Here is a 19,802-nt window from a genome sequence, read left to right on the forward strand (position 1 = left end):
AATTAAGCTTCACTCCTAGCCTTTTTGTTTGTCGATGCTCAGTGACCTTCCTACCAAAGCTGTTTGTTCCAACTTTTTTGGAAGTTTTACCTTTTATTTCTTTTTTGGCCTACGACTTCCACCTTTGGTTTTGGTGGCAGCAGTTCCTTTGGCCTACGTCTTTTTTGTCCAGTATCCAGAGTGTAATCCTTGTTATCTTCTGGACTATTATGTCTAAGTCTAAAGTTTGCACAAGTTATGACTGTTAGCCGTCCCACATAGTTTAGTCGTTCTTTCAACAAGGAGATCCAAGGGCCAGCCTACCAGGCCATGAGTCTTTATTCTAAAGATATATCATCAATTAGTACATCTAGAAGAGAGTATATCAAATCTCATGACATTATTAAGAACCTCTAGATCACAGCTTCAGACTATGCTCAGCAGTAATAATAACTAATAATAATTAAAATACAAAACGGATGCTATAGGCCACATAGCCAATGAGGTCCATAGTCGCATTGTACAAACAAGAAGCTGCTCATATCAGTTATCTGCAGAAGGCTCCAGATATTGCAATCAAGCTGCAAATTTTTAAGGTACAAGTTTGCCTCAGGCTCTTCCATAAAAATGGGTTCATCAAGCTTAGTTCGATTGCTTCTTTGGATATTCCCTTGCACCAAATATAGTAGATCCAACTCGAACATTTGTGCTGCCCATCTCAACCTGTAGCAATAGGCGAAGCATTATAAGTATGTCGTGCTCAAACATAGCTTAACATGAGGTCAAATGGAGCATATGTAGAATTCAATACCAATGCTGGCTAATTAGCATGAGTGGTAGCTACTTTTTTTAAAAAAAAAAAAAAAAAAACACACAGCAGGACACCAATTATAAAATATGCTTACCTGATACTTAGACTACTCCTTTTGAAGAAAATTAAGTCTTACATTATTAAGGGGGTCACAGGCTACAAGCATAGGAATGACGAGTGAGCGCAGTAAGAGTCGTCAGATTGGAGGTAGGATGAAAATTGGAACTGTATTTCATTGATAAGATCTCCTTAAACAATTCTCATGATGAAGTTCAAACATAATTAACACAAAAGAATCAACAACTAATCAATGAAATTCTACTTTAACAGCAAACTAACCTAATATCACGCAAAGGAAACCAATAAACAATTGCGCAAATATAAAGGGAAACCCCATGTACAAAGCATCTTGCGTTCCCGCAGGGTCCGGGGAAGGGCTGCACCTCCAGGGGTGTCATGTAGGAATCCTACTATCCTAACATAAGCATCAATAGTTGATTCCACAGTTCAAAGCTGTGACCTATAGGCCACACGAGGATAACTTCACGGTTGCTTCAAGACTCAAAGAATTGCGCAAATATCAAAAGATAAAAACAGATTAACACTTGAGTTGCAGCAAACTGTTAAAGGGTGAAACTACTCTCCTAGTCTGCATAAGTGCCTTAATCCCATGGGTGTGGCCGAGAGCTGGGCAAATTGGTTGTCCAGATATTGTAATCAGACTCAAAACCCTTCTAATAACAGAGACCACTAATGAGAACTGAGCCAGATGTCTAATTAATCATTACTTGGTTTACTTTATGAGAAGAAATATTGTATGCGTGTCAGACTACCACATGCTCCCTAGAGAACTCGTGTTATTCAAGTTCCTTGCAAGCTACTAATGGTTTGATGTGCTTAATGACAAGTCAGGTAACTCACAGCAAGTTCAAAGTCGCCCGACATGCCCATCGACAGCTCACATTGATCTTCAGATATTCCAAGTGCCTTGCAAACCTCACTTCTACATCTTGCTAGAGTCTGAAACCAAAGCACGACAAATATCAGGATATGTGAGTTGAAGATATAACTACAGCAACCAGGCCAAGAAGAAACAACAAAGATAAAACGATAACCTTAAAGTTCTCAGGAGTTGACGTATAATCTGGCATTCCAATAGTCATCAGGCCACAGAATTCAAGATTAGGGCAGTTTGAAGTAACATGCTTCACAAGCTCCACACAGCCATCTGGTTCAACACCAGATTTAGCTGCAATAACGGAATCCAAACACTGTTAGTTTTTCCTTCTTGAGTGTGACAACCTTCACAAACAATGACCAAAATGACTTTAATAAATCAGAGACATACTCCAGTTACCCACTTTCTTCCCCACTTGTATTAACTTGGATAAAAACTTTCAATGGCTTTCTTCCAATGTCCCCAGCCACACGGTTAAGCTGATTTGCAATCTACAGGGTGCAGTAAGAAAAATATAAGAATCGTTGTACAGTGAACAGGGCTTGTGCTAATTCTCCGAATTGTAAATAAGGTGTAACATTTCCTTAATGTTGATGAATATACATTTACCATTCTCAAATAGAAAATAAAATATAAACTATGTCAATAAAAGGAAGTCAATCCTCACAATGTTGAATGTGTGGTAATGGGCCTGTAGGCACAGTTACAATGCTATAGGAGTTGAAACCAGTCCAAATAGAGCTAGCTGGATATTGAGGACTCACATAACTGATCCAACTAGATTAGGTTTGAGGTGCGATGTTATAGTCATTTCTTTAATTATGATTGATCCTACTATTGTTGTTGTTGTATAAATTAATATTAATTTAATAAGTTTGAATTGCTGGAAGGAGAACAGTTTTTTATTTTATGAGGTGAAATTTCTAAAGATGGATCAAAAGGGAAAGAACGTTATTTTTATGGGCACACGAGGAGTACTCTATAAAAAGTTGTTCTATCATGCCCTTGGTCAGGCATTATCTGACTTTTTTATTTCTACTTCTGTAACTTGTACAAGTTTCGAGTTCCTATAACTTTTTGGTATCTTTTTGGTTAACATACACATAGGTCTAAAGGTAGGATATTGCATTCTCGAGTCATCAATTGGCATTACATCCTTTCGGATTACTAACTAATTCACGGATTGGAACACTTTGGCAACTTACAAATCAAAATTTTCAGACAATAAGTACTACTATCCTAATTCATGAACCTCGAAATTGTCCACCAGTGGCATGTTTAAGAAAGATAAACAATGATAAAGAAGAGAAGAATCAAAGTTTTACAGGTTTTCTAACATTAATTTGGGACAGTCCAGAATCAAGTACGCCTTCAGAGCATAGTATGAGATTTTGCAACCTTTACAATCTCACATTCAATAGGCATTGATCAAAAAGGTACTCTTGGTAAAGTTGGCGATATAACATCAAGGTAACTTGGTGAAAGCCAAACTCCTCCTCCTTTGCATTAAGAGGTTCAACAAGCTTTGTTCACATACAAATTCCATAAATTTGTACCGGATCTCCTTGTCCATCAAGGAGTGCAGATAAAATGTTTATAGAGATGAAAAACGAAGGGAAGTAAGTAAAACATAGAAAGAAGGAACCTAGTCATTCACTGATGCGGAAAGAAAGAATAGACAGGAACATAGGGTGGACTTCTTATCACTTGACTGTGCTCCATGTACACAGACCTTTTTTGAAATTGGTAACGACAAGATGTACGCAGACCTAAAGAGCCCTTTCATTTAATAAAGTAAATCAGCTTCAAAGAGCCTCATCAGGAAAGAAAAAAAAGTTACACCGACTCAAAAGAGATATAAGAAAGAATCAAGTTAAATAAACCAATTGCTATAATTTATTCCTCACAGAAACTTCATTTCATGGGCAAACAAGAAACACCCACCTAATCCACTTCCTATCAGAAGAATATTGTTATAATGGGTGTTTTTAAAAGCGAAAAGTGCGACAAGGTCCATAAGACTTGAGCAAAAAGATTAAACATACAATATACAATAATGTTGATATTAATGCAACTCCTCAAAGTTGAGATTCATAGAACCAACTGATTCTTGTTAAATCACTTTAACCATCATTATTTGAAGCACATCTATAAAGCTAGCTTCACCGTGAAGCGATAACACCTCGCTTCACATTGCTTCATTGCTTTAAGAGACAAAGTGATGGCTTTTAATAACACTGCTTATAATATTGTGTCTCTGCTAGCTCCAACTAGATGTTAACAACTTTAGAAAGCTATTAATGACATGGTCAGAAAGCTTTTGAATTCATATGTATTTAGTAGCAACCCCAAAGATTCCCTAAAGTTAAACTCACTCAATAATGCAAATTTTCCTCTTCTTACTAAAACAGGCTTTAGTTCCTTCTTAATACAACTGGTATAATACGAGTAAGATAGCTTGAGCTCTAACGTTCAATGTAACAGTATAACACAAAATTTCGCGCCGGGTACCAGTTAACCTGTAGGCTATTTACAGGATATAAATTACTAGTGCAGTCGGTGTTAGCTACCTTTTCATCATCTACAGTCTCCACCATAGCAAGATTTGGCACTCCAGCTGAAAACAAAGAGAAGGAGAAGTCATTATGAGCCGTATACCAGTTGCACAAAAAAGTGGCTCAAGCTCTTCATTACCGCTATGTAATATATAGAAACTTATTGTCCCCCTGTTTTAATAATGTAAGTGAAGGCCAAATCTTTCACGACCTCTAACATTTTTTGAAATATTTGCAGTACTTAATATAACCAAAATTTGATGAAGCAAGAATGTTAATTTAACCAAGATAAAGTTTACAACTCTTGAAACAGCCCTGCCCTATAAATAAAGGTCTTATCCCTTATTTCTGTAACATCATTTATCCAGTAATCACGATTTTTATGATTTTGCTTCATCTGAACATATTTTCATAGAAATGTACATTTCATCTAATTGGTCCATAAGGAAAAGGACTGGAGAAGGAATATTGAAGGAAGGAACGAGACTATACTTAAAAGTGGCTTGACTTTATTGCTCTGCAAATTCCCTATGAAATGCCACTCTATATCATCTGGAAGCTGCAATTCACCAAACAATAGCAGTATAAACACCTCATCTGAAACATAATACTTCACATTTTCCCCCACAGAAAATAACAACAGCCCACATAATAAATATAACTTAGCATGACGAAAATCCCTCTCATACACACACACATTAACTAGCACAAAAACAGAGAAAAAGAAAATAAGAAAATAGATACATAACACGGCTAACGGGCTAAGTCTAGAAGAATAAAACTAGTGCAAGATGCCATCTCAATGTATTTATGATGCCCATGACAGAGGACGGGTCAAGGATTGGCAGAGTTCTAAAGAAGGAGTGCACATGACAATTTAGGTGAGTCACACCGTGGAAAGTCCTGAGTTATTATGACAAAGAACACTTGGCAGCACACTATTGAGCTCCATGTGACTTACTCAAAGGATAATAAGTAAGGTCCATTGGGCAAAGCGGACATTACAAGTGCATAAGCAGGTTGGGATATTACAATAATACTATAGCAAACCTATCTCCTCTTGGCAATATTCAAAAAGAAAATCAATTAAGCTACAGGTGAAAACCTTTATTGTCCTATACATATAATAGTGTATCACAAACGACAAAAACACCAAAAGGTTCAAATTTTAACTTTACACTATGTTGCTCGAACTCTTCAAAAATGTCGACGGGTGCGTTTGGGATACTCCAAAAGTAGTGCATTTTTTAAGAATCCGACACGGGTGCAGCAACATTTTTGATGAGTCCGAGCAACATAGATTCTACATCAACCACTTTCCTCGACTAGGTAGACCCGAAATCTATGAAGCGCAGTTGTTTCAAAGGATCTAAAATCTCTTATAATTAATCCATACTATGCTAAAAACACAACACCATGGAAGCAAAATATCCCCATCCTAGATACCAGTTAATTGAGATTAAACTACGGTGTAGGACTAGATTAGAGAACCCTGAAGTTTGCGTACATTATTAGTATGAGATAATGGTCAAAAACCCACCTGAAATATCACTTTGCACACCTGTTGCATTTCCTACCTGAACTATCACCATCTACGTGTGTTTTAAAATACATAGATGGTGATAGTTCAGGTAGTAAAAGGGAACAGCTGATAGTTCGCGAAAAAGTGATAATTCGGTGTGTTTTTACCATTAACTCTACTAGTATTGGAATGAAATAAACCTTGATAAAGTAACTCCTACAGTCAAATCACAAGAATTCGACCAGTAAACCAATCAATCATAATAAATATACGCTTAAATTATGTGACCATTGAATACGAGTATAGACCCTTTGCCATTGAACTCTATCAGTATTGGACTGAAATAGACCTCGGTAAAATGACTCCTACAGCCAAATCAGAACAATTCGAACAGTAAACTAATCAATCATATAAACATTAAGATTAAATTATGTACCTGAGGAGCTTTCTCAACAAGCTCTTTGACGTAATTTTCACCGAAAGAACGGTGACCTGCATCGTAGACTTGTTTGAGGAGAGATACCGGCTTCGTTTTGCTTACAGCAACCAGCCTTACTTGGTCCGATCTGCGGCCACATCGTTCGGCAGCGAGTTGAATCCGCTGAATTACAGATCGGAGTGCCGCCGCAGCGACGCCGTCTGTGGCGGAAGCAGCAGCAGACATTACTGAATCTTCTTCTTTGTCGCCTTTCGTCGTTGTCTCCTCTTCCACTGGTTTTTCTAGAGTGTTCATCTTTTGGTTCGAATTTATTGGGGCATTAATGATACGCAATTCTCCTAAAATATAAATATGCATCTCAACCATGTGTGCGTTCTACATTTACATTTTTTTTTTTTTTTTTTTTATTTTTTCTTTTGAAAATTTACTACATGGGGGAAAAAACATAAGGGACAATAATATTATAATATTTACATACCTTAGCAACTAAATGTTATTAAACATTACATGACAAGTTAAATGTTTTATAAGAAATCAAATTAATATATAAGCAAAAAGTTTTAAAAAATGCCTCTATTATTACTTAATTGGGATTTTTTTCAAATGCTTCTCCTTATTCTCAACTTCTTTTCAATAAAAATAAAATCTCATTGTTTCTTTTCTTTTTATTATATATACACAATAAAAATTTTTAAATAAAATATATAATTTTTTTTATTATAATAAATTAGATATAACTCACATAATTTAATTATACACTATATAAAATTTTATAATTATGATTTTATTATACGTTGTAAAAATTATATTTTGTATATAAAAGATATTATTTTTGTGGATGATCACTTAAATCAAACCTTCAAACATTTAGTCTAGCGTAAACCTCCGTAACTCAAGCAATCAAGAAGGAAAATGAAATAAATGGAGAGATGTGTAATTGCTAAAAAAAACCGAATTAAAAAAACCGAAACCGAACCGAACCGAACTTCAAAACCGAACCGAACCGACCACTGGAAGTCCACTTTTAAAAACCGAACCGAAAAACCGAACCGAACTTCAAAAAAACCGAATAATCTCAACCATGTCCGCATTGAATTTTTTTTTTTTTTTTGCGGGTCAGTAGGGGGAAGTCAAAATGCCCCAAACAAATTGAATAAAAATGTCACTCCGTCCATCCTTAAATTAAGCAAAAAGTTTTTAAAAAATGCCTCTATTATTACGTAATTAGGCTCAAATGCCTTTTTCCTAATAAACATATTGTTTCTTTTCTTTTTATAAACACATTTTTTAAATAAAAATATTGTTTTTTAAAGAAACCTTTTCTTGTTTCTTTTATTTTAAAATTGCTTTAACTAGTAAAAAAAATAGGAAGTAATTTTTGTATACATGGCAAAATACAACTTGGCACGTGTCGGAATAATACATGAGCACGTGGCAAGGGAAGATGGAACGTTGAGAATTGGGTATCATGCGAGTAGGAAGCCTCCCAATACCCGACCAAATTCCAAGGAAATTATACCGGTAATTAATAGCGGAATAACGATACAAGACCGACATGATATGAAGCGTACGTTACGCAATATTCATTGCCCATTATTATTCATTATTAGGATTAAATTACCGGTTTAAGAGTTCATGTACGAAAAAAGAGCTCAATTCCGGAAAAAAGATCATCGAATAACAATGATTACATATTGTTCTTGCAAGCTTAGTCATTTACATTTATTCTCTTAAATTGCTTTGTTGCTCCGGAACATTATATTTGTTCATAGAAGTCTAAGCATTTAGTTGTTCCACCGGAAGAAACCTACTAAAGGATTTGCTCCCAAGATCAACTAAGCCCAGGCTCAATCACTTTATTATTATTTATTTTAGTCACTCAATTTGCCTATTATTACTTTAACTTCTATAAATTAGTTTTATTTCGTTACTTATAACAAATCAAATCACATATCCTTTAAACCACTAAACAAATTTAGTTGTTCTCTTTTTTTTAGGGTAAACAGTTTGGTGCCCATCGTGGGGCTAAGGATAATAGTGATATTGTTTTGTTTCTCTAACCATTAAGCTTACAATTCTTAATTTCTTGTCACTAGATAAGTCTTGAAAGATGACGAATACTAGAAATCAGGCTAATGGAGTGTTGAACAATTCAAACACTCAGGGAAGAAATCAAACTGTAGAAGATGACCCTACGAGGAACGAGCAGATCATGTACTCACCTCATGGATCTAAGCACACTGGAGATGACAACATTCCTAGCGAAGACGACGAAGAAGAAGCGGTTGCAAAAGCAGATCCGAAAATAGCAAAAATACTGGAGTTATTGGAAAAACAGCAGAAAGCCATTGTGGATTTGCAAGCAGGGAAAAGAAACGTTGATCCGCCTACTGCGGAGATAGCACACGAAGAAATAAATGGTGAAGCCTGAGGCAATATTGCTGCACCTAGGTTGATGTCGTACTTGGAGGCTCTTTCCAATTGGTTCGAGAAAAATGAAAAAGCATTGAACAGCCGGTTGGATCGGAGTGAGAAAGAGTTCAAGGCATTCAATTCCCGAATAGATCGATTCCGGAGCCCCCCCCCCCCCCCCCTCCCCAAAAGTGTTGAAGGGACCAGATTCAAAAAGATATGTAGAACTGCCATACCCACCAAATATAGCCCCTAAACTCATTCCAAAGAGGTTTAAGATGCCGAATATACCCAAATAAGATGGGACTACTGACCTTCGGGAGCATGTAACTTCATACACGTGTGTTGTCAAAGGAAATAATATACAAATTTATGATGAAATTGAACTGCATCGCCTGCTAGAAGTTTGTAGACTCATCCAAAGGAGCAATGACTCGGTACTCGTTGCTTCCCGAGCATTCCATTCACTCTTTCGAGATGTTTGCGGATGCCTTTATAAAGGCACATGCTGAAGCGAAAAAGGTGTCAGCGAGAAAAATTGATATATTTAAAACTGCTGAGAGATGACGAGTTGCTCAGAAAATTTGTTATCCGATTTCAAAAGGAGCGTATGCTGCTTCCAGCCGTTTCGGATGAATAGGCAGCAGAGGCATTTGCCAAAGCGTTAAACCCAAGGAGTTCAAGTGTTTCATTAAAGTTGAAGGAAAACTATTGGAATTTCCTGCCACAACATGGGCGGACATTCACAATAGACATGAATCAAAAATTCGGGTAGAGGATGATCAATTTGGGCTGTCAGCTGGCTCAACCGGCCGAAGTTGAAACTACGATAGGCCAAGAAGGAATTCTGATTCTGATTCCAGAGTTAGAAAAGATAGATATCAGCCATATGGTCAATAAGAAAAGTCTCAAACGAGACCAGAACAGAGCCGAGGTAGTCAGTATGAGAGATTAGTTCTGATGATAGAAAGTGGCTCTAGTCTCGTCGTAAAGGCATACGATTTTCAGCCCAAGGCAAAGAATAATGATTCAATATAAGCAAAATTGAAAATCTAAGGTTGTCGGAGTACAACTTTAACAGTGATTTAGTAGAGTTGATTGCGGTGATAGATAAGATAGATGGTGCTAGATAAGATAGATGGTGTGAAGAGACCTAGACCGATGAGAACGAATCCAAGCCAGAACGATATGAATTTGTTTTGCGATTATCATGGAACCCATGGTCATCGAATGGTCGATTGTCGACACCTCCGAGATGAGGTTGTTCGGTTGTTGAAAGATGGCTATTTAAGAGAATTCTTAAGTGATAGGGCTAAAGATAACTACGGGAAGCACAAGGACTCGGTTATGCAGGAACCTCAGGCTGAGCCCCATCATGTTATTAACATGATAATTAATGAACCCGAGCAATCCAAAGAAGTTCCAGAAAGTGAGTGAATTTCCCTTTCAGATCGAAAATCGGAAAGGAAGGTATACCTGGGCACCAGAGTACCTCGGAGCTCAGGTTTAAAGTTTGTAAGTTTCTTTTAGATAATGTTGATTGTTTTGATTGGTCATGTTCAGATGAAGCAGGATTTTCATAAGAAAAAGTGCTTTCGGCTATAAGGAATGAGACAACGGAAGAACTGAAGCAAAAGACTACAGAATTGGGATGGAAAGATGTGCTGTCAATGGGAGATATTTTGCCTTGCCCAAATGAGTTGGTGATATCCGCTTTAGTCAATGGTATTATGGTTTCTGGAATAGCAGTATCACCAAGGAGTGAAATGAATTTTATTATTAGTGGGATGTTATAGAACAGCTAGTTGAAATGCGTAAAATGGAATTGTCTGAGAAAGGAGTCACTGACTTACTTCAATCTAGAGTTGTAGGATTAATGGTAGCCACCGGAGGCGGAGAAGGAAATGTAAAGTTTTTAGTGATCGATGATAATGATGAGGGTTTCAAGGCTATACTGGGGAAGCCTTGGATTCAAGATACAAATGTCGTGATATCGGCTCCCCTCAAACGGTTGGAATTTCCAAACCCGAAGGGAGTGCTGTATGTCCCAGCAAAAAACTTTAATGGGTGGGAATATCTGGTAGCGGAACGTTAAAAAAAAAAAAAAAGGTCTGATGGATTGGAAAAAAGGAGGAAAAATAGGATTTTCAAGCCAAGATAGTTTGGAGGTAAGTTTAAAGTTTGAACGGATCTTTTTCTAAGAAATTTTTTATATTTGTTGCAAGAACAAAAGATTAATTTCGGAGTGCTTCCCAATAAAGATGGAGCCCGGAGGCAAAGGATTGATTCCGGGACATTTCTCAGTAAGGATGATTGATTCCCGGAGGCAAAAGAAGGTCGTAATAATGATTCGGAGGACTTAACAAACACATGTTGCACTCTTTTTTCCTTCGCCTGGTTTTTATCCCTAAAAATAAAGAAAGTGTTTTTCTGGCAAGGTTTTTAACGAGGCAGTAACAAGTGTGTCACTCCAAGTAAAGGCCAAAGATTGATGATGATCTCAAAGAAGCTTCCAAGGAGCCTAGTCATAGAAGTTTGGTTGGTTTAGAAGCCATATCTATAAATTTTAAAGCTATGTGTTGTAAGAATTGGGGACTATGTTCCAAACACTAAGTCGAAGTTTGAATGATTGCAATAAATTTGTTTCTCAAATGCTTAATTTATAGCAAAAAGAGAATTATGTTGATCAAATAGACTCTTTCAACCATAAGCATTGACTGAGTTTTATTCATTTTCAAGTTATATACGAGATTATAAGTTTGCACTTAAGCAAATAATGCCTAAATGGATCGGAGATGTCTGATTCATCAAAGATAATTATAAGGCCTTATTCATAAAAAGAGAATTGAACCGGATGATTGATTCCCGGTCAGTAACTCAGAACCTCACAAAAATTAAACTCGGAGTTACATAAAATCCGATTAAGTCAAATCTAGAAATGACAAAACACAAAAAGACAGACTCTTGGGTATGTAAATCCAAAAAATCAGGCTCGTAGTCAATTGAATCCAAAATTATCAAGAAAGATTTTCGGGAAAAATACAATTTTATCCCGGACAAACAAAAGGATTATTTAAAGTCAAATGAGTAAGAATTTGTTATTCGCTCAAGGTTCAATAAAAATAATCGCACGAGCACAACCTCTAAAAGGAGTAAAGTGAAGGAGACACATTTGGAGACAACGAATCCGGGTAAGTGGTGAGTATTTACATAGCTTCAATTTATCTTGCACTAGAATAATGAAGTTTCAGAACTATAGACAAAAGCACTACAGTAAGATGTGCATAAAAGTCATGTTTATTTAGTCGGAAACAAAAGATATTCATTGAGTACGACCAAAAAACCCAAGATAATTACAAAGGGATTGCAATATGCTACTATCGAACTTTAATGTTATCAAAATTGAGGCAAAAAATTCTTCTGACATGATTGTGATAAAACTACACTTATGGAATACTCTTTCTGCAAAGAACTCTTTTTGATGCAAACTTAAGTTTGTGGGTTGCTTCCTCTTCAAACCTCTCTGGAACCTTCTACGGGGACGAGCAGGGAAAAGCTTAATAAGCTCATCAGTAGACATGTCAAGAAGAGCATCAAGATCAACTTCTCTGTAACTGAGCTTCTTGAACGTTCTCTTCTTTGGTTGTTGTCAGGTAATCTAGCTTCAGTACTCCCCTGAGAAGCCTGAGGAGCGAAAATAGCTAAGGTGAAAGGAATGTTTGTTCAAGGAGCCAAATAGAGAGAAAGCAAAGTATAGAAATAAATTGTATCGAGTCAACATTTATGTTGCAAAACCAAAGCCGGTCTCAAAATGCGGCAGGATTAATAATCAAAGTATGATAAAGACGTAGCAGGGATTCCCAGGTAATCAAAATAAAAATTTAAAAAGTAAAAATTCTGATATTGAGGAGTTTAGAGCAAGTATAAGGACTAATTATCCGGAGCAATCCCAGCGGCAGGTGGTGACCCGGAGTCTTCAATTCTCGATTTATTTACCTCAGGATCCTGGATGTCCTTGAGAGCCATTTTCGTAGCCTCCAAGTCAATTTCTGCTTCAAGGAGCGACGTGGAAAGATCAAAATCAAGAGAGACCACTTCTTCAAGCGTATCCCTCCTAGTCTCAAGAATAGCCAAGTCACGTCGGAGTCGCAGTTTCTGACATCGGCCTCTAAGATGGTCACGGGAAACTTCCACACTAAGAAGTTGACCCCGAAGATTGTTCAAATCGTCCTCAAGCCGGGAAGCTTTGTTCTGAATACCTAAATAAGAGGAAGTTAGAGTTTGAAGTGAATTTTCCCCGTCCCGTAACGAGTTGGCTGCATCTTCTAAGCGCATTCTCAATGAAGCCTGGAGGGAATCAGAGTCCCAGATCTCAGCCTGCAATCTCTTTACTTTCGCCCGAAGGTGATCATTATCTTCTTGAAGTTTTACCTCCCAGCGGGAAGGAGCAAGGGAATGTACGAGCTCAACAGTAGAGATAGCGGCAACATGACCCTAAAAACACGAATGAAAAAGAGGTCATTCGAAGATACTGGGGACTGACAGAAAGTTAGAAGAAATGGTGGAGCAAGTACCTGGAGGAACAGATTGGCAAGCTGTATAGAGGTGGCTTCCAGGTTAGCAACCGGAGTCTTGGGATGTGGAGACGAGCCGTAGGTTCCAGCTTCAATTGGAGGAATAAAGCTTCTTTGCGATGCCTCGCAAACCGCAAGAGTCGAACTCTTTGGGCGCTGATTGATGGGAGGAGTCTTGGCTTCACTGAACGCATTACTAAAACCATCAGGCAATGGACACTGAGTACCATTAGCTCGTGTTTGCTCATTATCTTCTCCAATCAGAACTTTCCCGGGAAGAGCGTCCTGTTGGGCTTTGCTCCAAGATTCCATGAGCAAGTGTCGGCTACGCACCCTGAAACCAATTCCCACCGGAGAAACAGAGGCGTCCTTTGGTTTGCGCTTCCGACAATGTTTGACAAAGCGTCTTTCTGAGGTTGGACTCTCCGGGGGATGGGCTTTCATACCGGAAGGCCTATGAAAAAGAACGTTTGCAAAGTTAAAAAGAATGGAATGAGAATTCTTTAAGATATCATGGAAAATAAATCTTACCATTGTTTTTTCCTCTCCACCAACTGGATGTCATACTTTTCCAAGATCGAATCAAGTCAGGAGAAGTACTCAGTAATGCTCCCATTCAAAGATCCTAACTAATAGTTCGGGTTCAACAGGAGCCGCTAAGGAAAAAAGGAAATGTCAATAAAATATGATCTATAGGAGGAATGCAAGAAAGAGAACAAGGTTTATGGGAAAACTTGCGGGTCGGATTCCAAGCTTCCGGAAATGGCTCAGGTTCTAATTGGTAGAGATGGATGATCTAGATCATGATGAACCGATGCATCCAGCCCCGATCAAAATTCCCCTCCGAGTTAATGAGGTGTCACATCCCGAACCATGATCTGGGCAAAACACGGCACTCGGTGCCTTACTGCATGTGATCGAGCGAACCACATGGCTTGCTAAATCATTATGAGGCATACATGAGCGAAATATAACATGACACATGATGGGCTTTAAGAAAACACATGAAGTCATAATAATTAATAAAATACTCATTTAAAACATGATGCAGAAATACCACGAATTAAACCAAAGATGGCTAAACAACTCTGAATATCTGACATATCATAACTGACTAGTTTATGAAACCTCTATCATGAGTCTGGATCGTAAAACATACTTGTTGGGACAAGACCCCCAGCATAGCCTTAATGCATGACTAACGTAAGGAAATAGATGAATGACTAAACCCCGAAGGAGATGGGGCTCACTGATGTGCCGTGAAATTACGGGATATTCGATGCTAATTCCTTAAGATTTGTGAGTCTTCAAGTACTTTTGGTGTTACTTTTCGTGTATTTATATCATTTTGTAGGATAAGATGCCCGGAGAGCATAACGGAGTAAAATGGATCAAAAATAGTTGAAAAGTAGCACATGCTAGCAACGTGCGAGTAAAGCATCTTGTGCATGCTGGAAAAGCACTTCTTTGCGGCGTGTCTTCGACAGAGATATAAGCAATTGAAAATAGTTGGTGCAGGACCTGCGACACCACATGCCAGTAGCATCTTGTGCCTGCGAGCAGCACTTGCTGCAAAGATGTGCTGCACCACAGCTGCTTGCACAACATGCTATAGTTATCCATAACATGTGACTCGCCGGTTGAACATGCGACACCAGATGCGAGTAGCATGTTGTGCACGCAGGGTATTTTTGTCCACAATTTGTTCCCGTTTTGGCAATGCTATAAATAGAATGCTAGGGTTTGTAAAACTCTATCTTTGGCATAAAACACAAGTTCTTGGAGGCTAGGGTTTACACCGCACTTTGAAGTTGAAGATTTGGTTGAGCACTTTCTTGAACCTTTACTGCATTTCTTTAATTTCTTTCTTTGTAATGAATATCTAAGTGTGTAATATTTCATTTCTATACTTGAACCTTGTTTATGGAAGTATACATTGTTAAAGTTTGGATTGAAACTCTTGTTTTGCTTATGGATTGAATGATTTTTATTTCTAATGAAGTAGGTCTTGGTTTCTTTAATTAATCTCCTTTTGAATGATTCTTAAGGGAGTAGCTAACCCTAAGACTTACCCATTTACTTTGATTAAGCTCGAAAGAGGAAATCTAGGTCGGGAAAGATTAATTAACAAGAATTTAGGTCATTAAACCCATCTAATAACTTGAGCTCGAAAGAGGATAGTTACTTGAGGTTAAATTGATTGTGTCTAATCTCACACTCTAAGGCTTGGAAAAGCTTAGGGTGAAATTCATTGATTTGGTTGGAAGACTTTCAATGAGATTTTAGAAATCATTATCTATTAACATAAACCAGCTCTTAGTTGTAAAATCGTGAAATACATTGGATCGTTACTTGAGCGTAATTTCCTTTGTATCCAAACTTGTGGCCATTGATCATTTTACCCGCTTTCTAGTTAGTTTTATCTTTGTTAGTTTTTTTAATCAAAAACCAACTATTGAAAAAGTGTTTGGCTTAGCTTAGTTGGTGATAATTCCTTACTTGTTTAAATCACCTAGTATATTGTTCCCTGTGGGATCGACCCCGACTCATAGTTGGGTAAATTATATTGCAATGACCGTATGCACCTTCTCTTTGAGGAGTGGATTTGGACGTTATCACTCACCAACAAGCTGATACGTGAAGAATCCTACTGAGCAGATGCGTCGTCCTGTAAATCTGTACTTGCATCGTGAAATGCAGGTCCTCGGGCAATAAAAAGGGACGTCAGCACATTGAATTTACTCATATGTAAAGCAACTGAATGAAATAACATGGGACATGGAAATAATATCATAAAAACTGAAACTGAAGTTTGGTCATGAACATGAATACATATAAATATAACATGAGTAAAAAACATTATAAGTAGGGAGAGCATAAATATAACCGACAACATGGTTCTGCTACTTGCACCCTACCAGCAGAGCTCCCATACCTTACCAGGGATATGAGATATAAATATAACATGAAAGGATCCAATCATTATTAAGGAATCGTCCTAAACATGGGCGGAGCGATCCTCATCCTACGGTGGCTAACGTAGTTTCAGGCTGCTTGAAGCCTTCTCGGTAATCTGTGCAAATCCCCAAAAAACATGAACATGGAAAATAGGTGGCACTTGAGCCCATGGTTTTCATAAATCATAACTTGCATGTACATGGATATCACTTCATAGTATTCTTGCATGAAAATGTGTAAAGCATATAGAGTATTTTTTGTAAATAAACATAATAAATTATAACTTGCATGTAAGAACCCATGGAATGCAAAGTATGGGTTTTCATGGATTACAGACAGATTCTCAATAATCATAATGAAATATCAAGAACTCAATAATGGATTAATAATACTTCAATACTTAGTATAGCATGGTACATGGACCTAGGGTTATTATGAGCATGGTTAAAAACCCTAGTTTTCGTATAACTTTATACTTTATGGAAGAAGTGGCGTGGGGAAGAACAAAGATGTTCTCATACGTAGATAGTAACCCTACATACCTAGTAACACTCCAAACTTGAAATAAAAATCTGAACTTTGATGAAGAATCCCAAAGCTTAAGTCTTGAATCCCTTTAATTGGGTTTTCTTGAAAACCTTAGGTTAAGAATGATGAATTCTTGCTTAATGATCACGAACGTATCTTGGAATTGACTTGGAATGCATGGAATAGGCTTACCTTAAAGTATCTTGAAGGTTGGGAGAGAAGAGCTTCGTCCGTAGGGCTTGAGAGATTTCTTTAGGGTTCTTTTCCTCAAAAAAATTGGTTTAAAACGAAGTGGGAATGAATATAACGAAGTTAGGATTTTAAAAAGTCGTGTTCGGTGCGTGGCCACGCAGCTGGAGGCCCACTTCGGGCAGGTGATCACACAGCGAAGGCAGTAACACTGCCTCTGGTGCGCGATCGCGCAGCTTAAGGGCACTTTGTGTAGACTGCGTAACGTCCAGTAAGATGGGCATAACTTCTATCACAGAGCTCTGTTTGAGCTCCTTAATATATGGTTTGAAAGATATTTCAAAGACCTACAACTTTTCATGTTTTGAGTTTTCTCAAATTCCTATCACAGATAGCCAAAAATAGGCCATAAATACAGACTGTCCCAGACTTAGACGGATTTAGAAGGCCTTAAGAACTTCACTTTTTGGTTTGACTTCAAAACGATTGTTTATCACCCGAATTCATCCCAAATGGATTCATATAGCTAAAATCTCATCTTTATACTAGTATTATGCATTCACACTTAACTCGAATTTACGGGATGTTACATTATCCCCCCCTTTAGGATCATTCATCCTCGAATGATGGGTCGTGGTTAAGAATGGGATTGGACATGGCCTGCATACATGAGTGTGATGAAACATGACATGAAACATAAGAGCTCGACATGATTACGTGGGAACATGGTCATGGATCATGAGAACTGAATACGTGACTCATAGAAACATGTACATGGGAACATGAAACTGAGTAGTACCTACATGAACGAGAATCGTGAAACATTTGTCCTCAATTTATAAATAATGGTTAAGAATTACTACTAAATCTGGAATTTACAAAAATTATAGCAGGACTTCCTTCGTAATTCGGACTCTCACGACATTTCTCAAACGCCTGTCAACTAACTAAAGTACCAACACAAACCTCATAGGGTATCCTAATACGCATGATGTGATATAACGTGGTTACTGAATCTTGAATGTGGCTAACATGAATACTGAGCTGGCCTGAACTTATGGATATTGGCTGAATGATTACATGATTACTATACATGGGGTTTGGAAGAGAATTCGTAGGTACGAATGACATGAGTATTGGAAAATAGGCACGAACATGACATTATTACCTAGGCGTGAGGAGCATGATGTGGGACATATATACATAAAGACAGGCTGGCATGAATACATGAGTGCTAAACTGTCATGAGATATGAATACGTGTAAACATGGATATCATAACATGGGATCTGAATGTCGAAAACATGATTGTTACAACATGAGGATTGAATACTGAGCGTGGGTAGGATCTAAACACTTAGAGACTTGATCATAGATGTTTGTATGTCACCGCGGTAGACATATGAGATAAGAGTACGACTTAGGCCTTGAATGAAATCGCAATTTGGTGCAAATGAGTCCGACATGAGTCATAGAATAGAAATAGGATCCCAACATATAGTGTGAAACTCGAGCATGGCATATCATGAGTATGTCAAATCTGAGTAGAGTACTCCCAAAGATAAGCACCACAGGGTGCAGGAAAGGAACTCTTGCTCGCTTTGAAAATTAGATGTGAATACCTTAGATTATCTTACTTTTCGTTCATCAATCCCCTTATCGTGAGCGGATCATAAAGGATCATAGAGGAAAGGAATTCGTAGGTACAAATTATGTGAAATGCTTCATTTTAGAGTATAGGCGGGACGTAGGTACATTGAACATGAAGGACGTAACTTGGAGCATGCTTATATGGAAACGTGATTAATATGACTTGAAACGTAATTACGCAAATAGCATGACATGGGGAATAGGGACAAAATTAACATGTCATTTACATGAACACTTCGTTCGTCAAGGACCTAAGACATGGGTGGAAAGTCACCTTGATCATAAACAGTACATATGTACTTAGTGAAAGAAAGGGCATCCTTTGTGACAAGTTACGAGATGGTTTAAAACATTAGCCGTTTAACATAAGCACAAAACATATAAAATCGTGAGTCGGACATCCATCTTGACTTACTCTCATCATTACCTACCAACATCATTATTATGCTATTTTTAAAGGTGGATGCTCGAATAAATCTATTGTGGGCACGAGTACGTGAAAAAATATGTAGTATGCCATTGGAGTCGAAATAAGTCATTTACCTAAGGCATTCTCCTCTTGTCCAAGGAATAGGTGTGCATTCCATAAGATTCTTAGTCTTTAAACTCTTATATTACCTTCCCTTTGATCATTATCAAAGTCACCACCATAATCAGAAAGTACTTAGAAGCTATCATTATCAAAGTCACCACCATAATCGGAAAGTACTTAGAAGCTAGAACATAGACATGGGTATAAAAGTAGGATAGATACGTGGGACATGAATGCGGTTTTTAACTTTAGACATGAGCACAACCTGATGTGCGAAACATGAAAGGACATTTCCTTTGGGTAGCTTACCATCGTATGGAGTCTTAATTCTTGTATCTTAAACGTGGAGTGTAAAGCTCTAACATGGGCATGATATAGGTACGAAAGGCACGAGTAGAGTACGTCTGGGCATTAGTACCACATAGTGCATGAATTACTCTGGAATTGGAACCGTTACGCCCTTAAACCGGCTATTCGATCTAGAACTTTATCTCATAACATATTTACCTAGTACTTGACCTCAACGGGCATGACAATAATCGCATTCTACGCACCTTATCTTAGCTAAATGAAATTGTGATCCCCTGACATAATCTCCTTAACATCTATCACCTTACAAAACACATAATCTATATCAGCACCTTATCGCACGATCTCCCCCTTAGTTCAAAAGATGACGTTTAAAGCATGTGGATC

General features: G+C 37.7%; 1 protein-coding gene across 2 annotated transcripts; it reads right to left on the reverse strand.

Moving 5' to 3' along the window:
* Positions 1–286: 286 nt before the first annotated feature.
* On the reverse strand, positions 287–6,660 carry LOC132039524 (uncharacterized). 2 transcript variants are annotated; one of them, XM_059429993.1, is made up of 7 exons: positions 6,262–6,660; positions 4,796–4,862; positions 4,319–4,365; positions 2,152–2,239; positions 1,906–2,039; positions 1,712–1,810; positions 287–702 (listed from the first exon to the last, which is right to left on the reverse strand). In XM_059429993.1, exons 1-7 carry the CDS (start codon positions 6,628–6,630, stop codon positions 622–624), a joined length of 885 nt encoding a protein of 294 aa, XP_059285976.1. In that variant the 5' UTR covers positions 6,631–6,660; the 3' UTR covers positions 287–621. The 2 variants fall into 2 exon arrangements, with proteins under 2 accessions (XP_059285976.1, XP_059285986.1); XM_059430003.1 differs by lacking the exons at positions 4,319–4,365; positions 4,796–4,862.
* Between the last annotated feature and the right edge of the window lie 13,142 nt (positions 6,661–19,802).

The sequence above is a fragment of the Lycium ferocissimum genome, chromosome 2, assembly GCF_029784015.1.
Source record: "Lycium ferocissimum isolate CSIRO_LF1 chromosome 2, AGI_CSIRO_Lferr_CH_V1, whole genome shotgun sequence".
NCBI lineage: Eukaryota > Viridiplantae > Streptophyta > Magnoliopsida > Solanales > Solanaceae > Lycium > Lycium ferocissimum.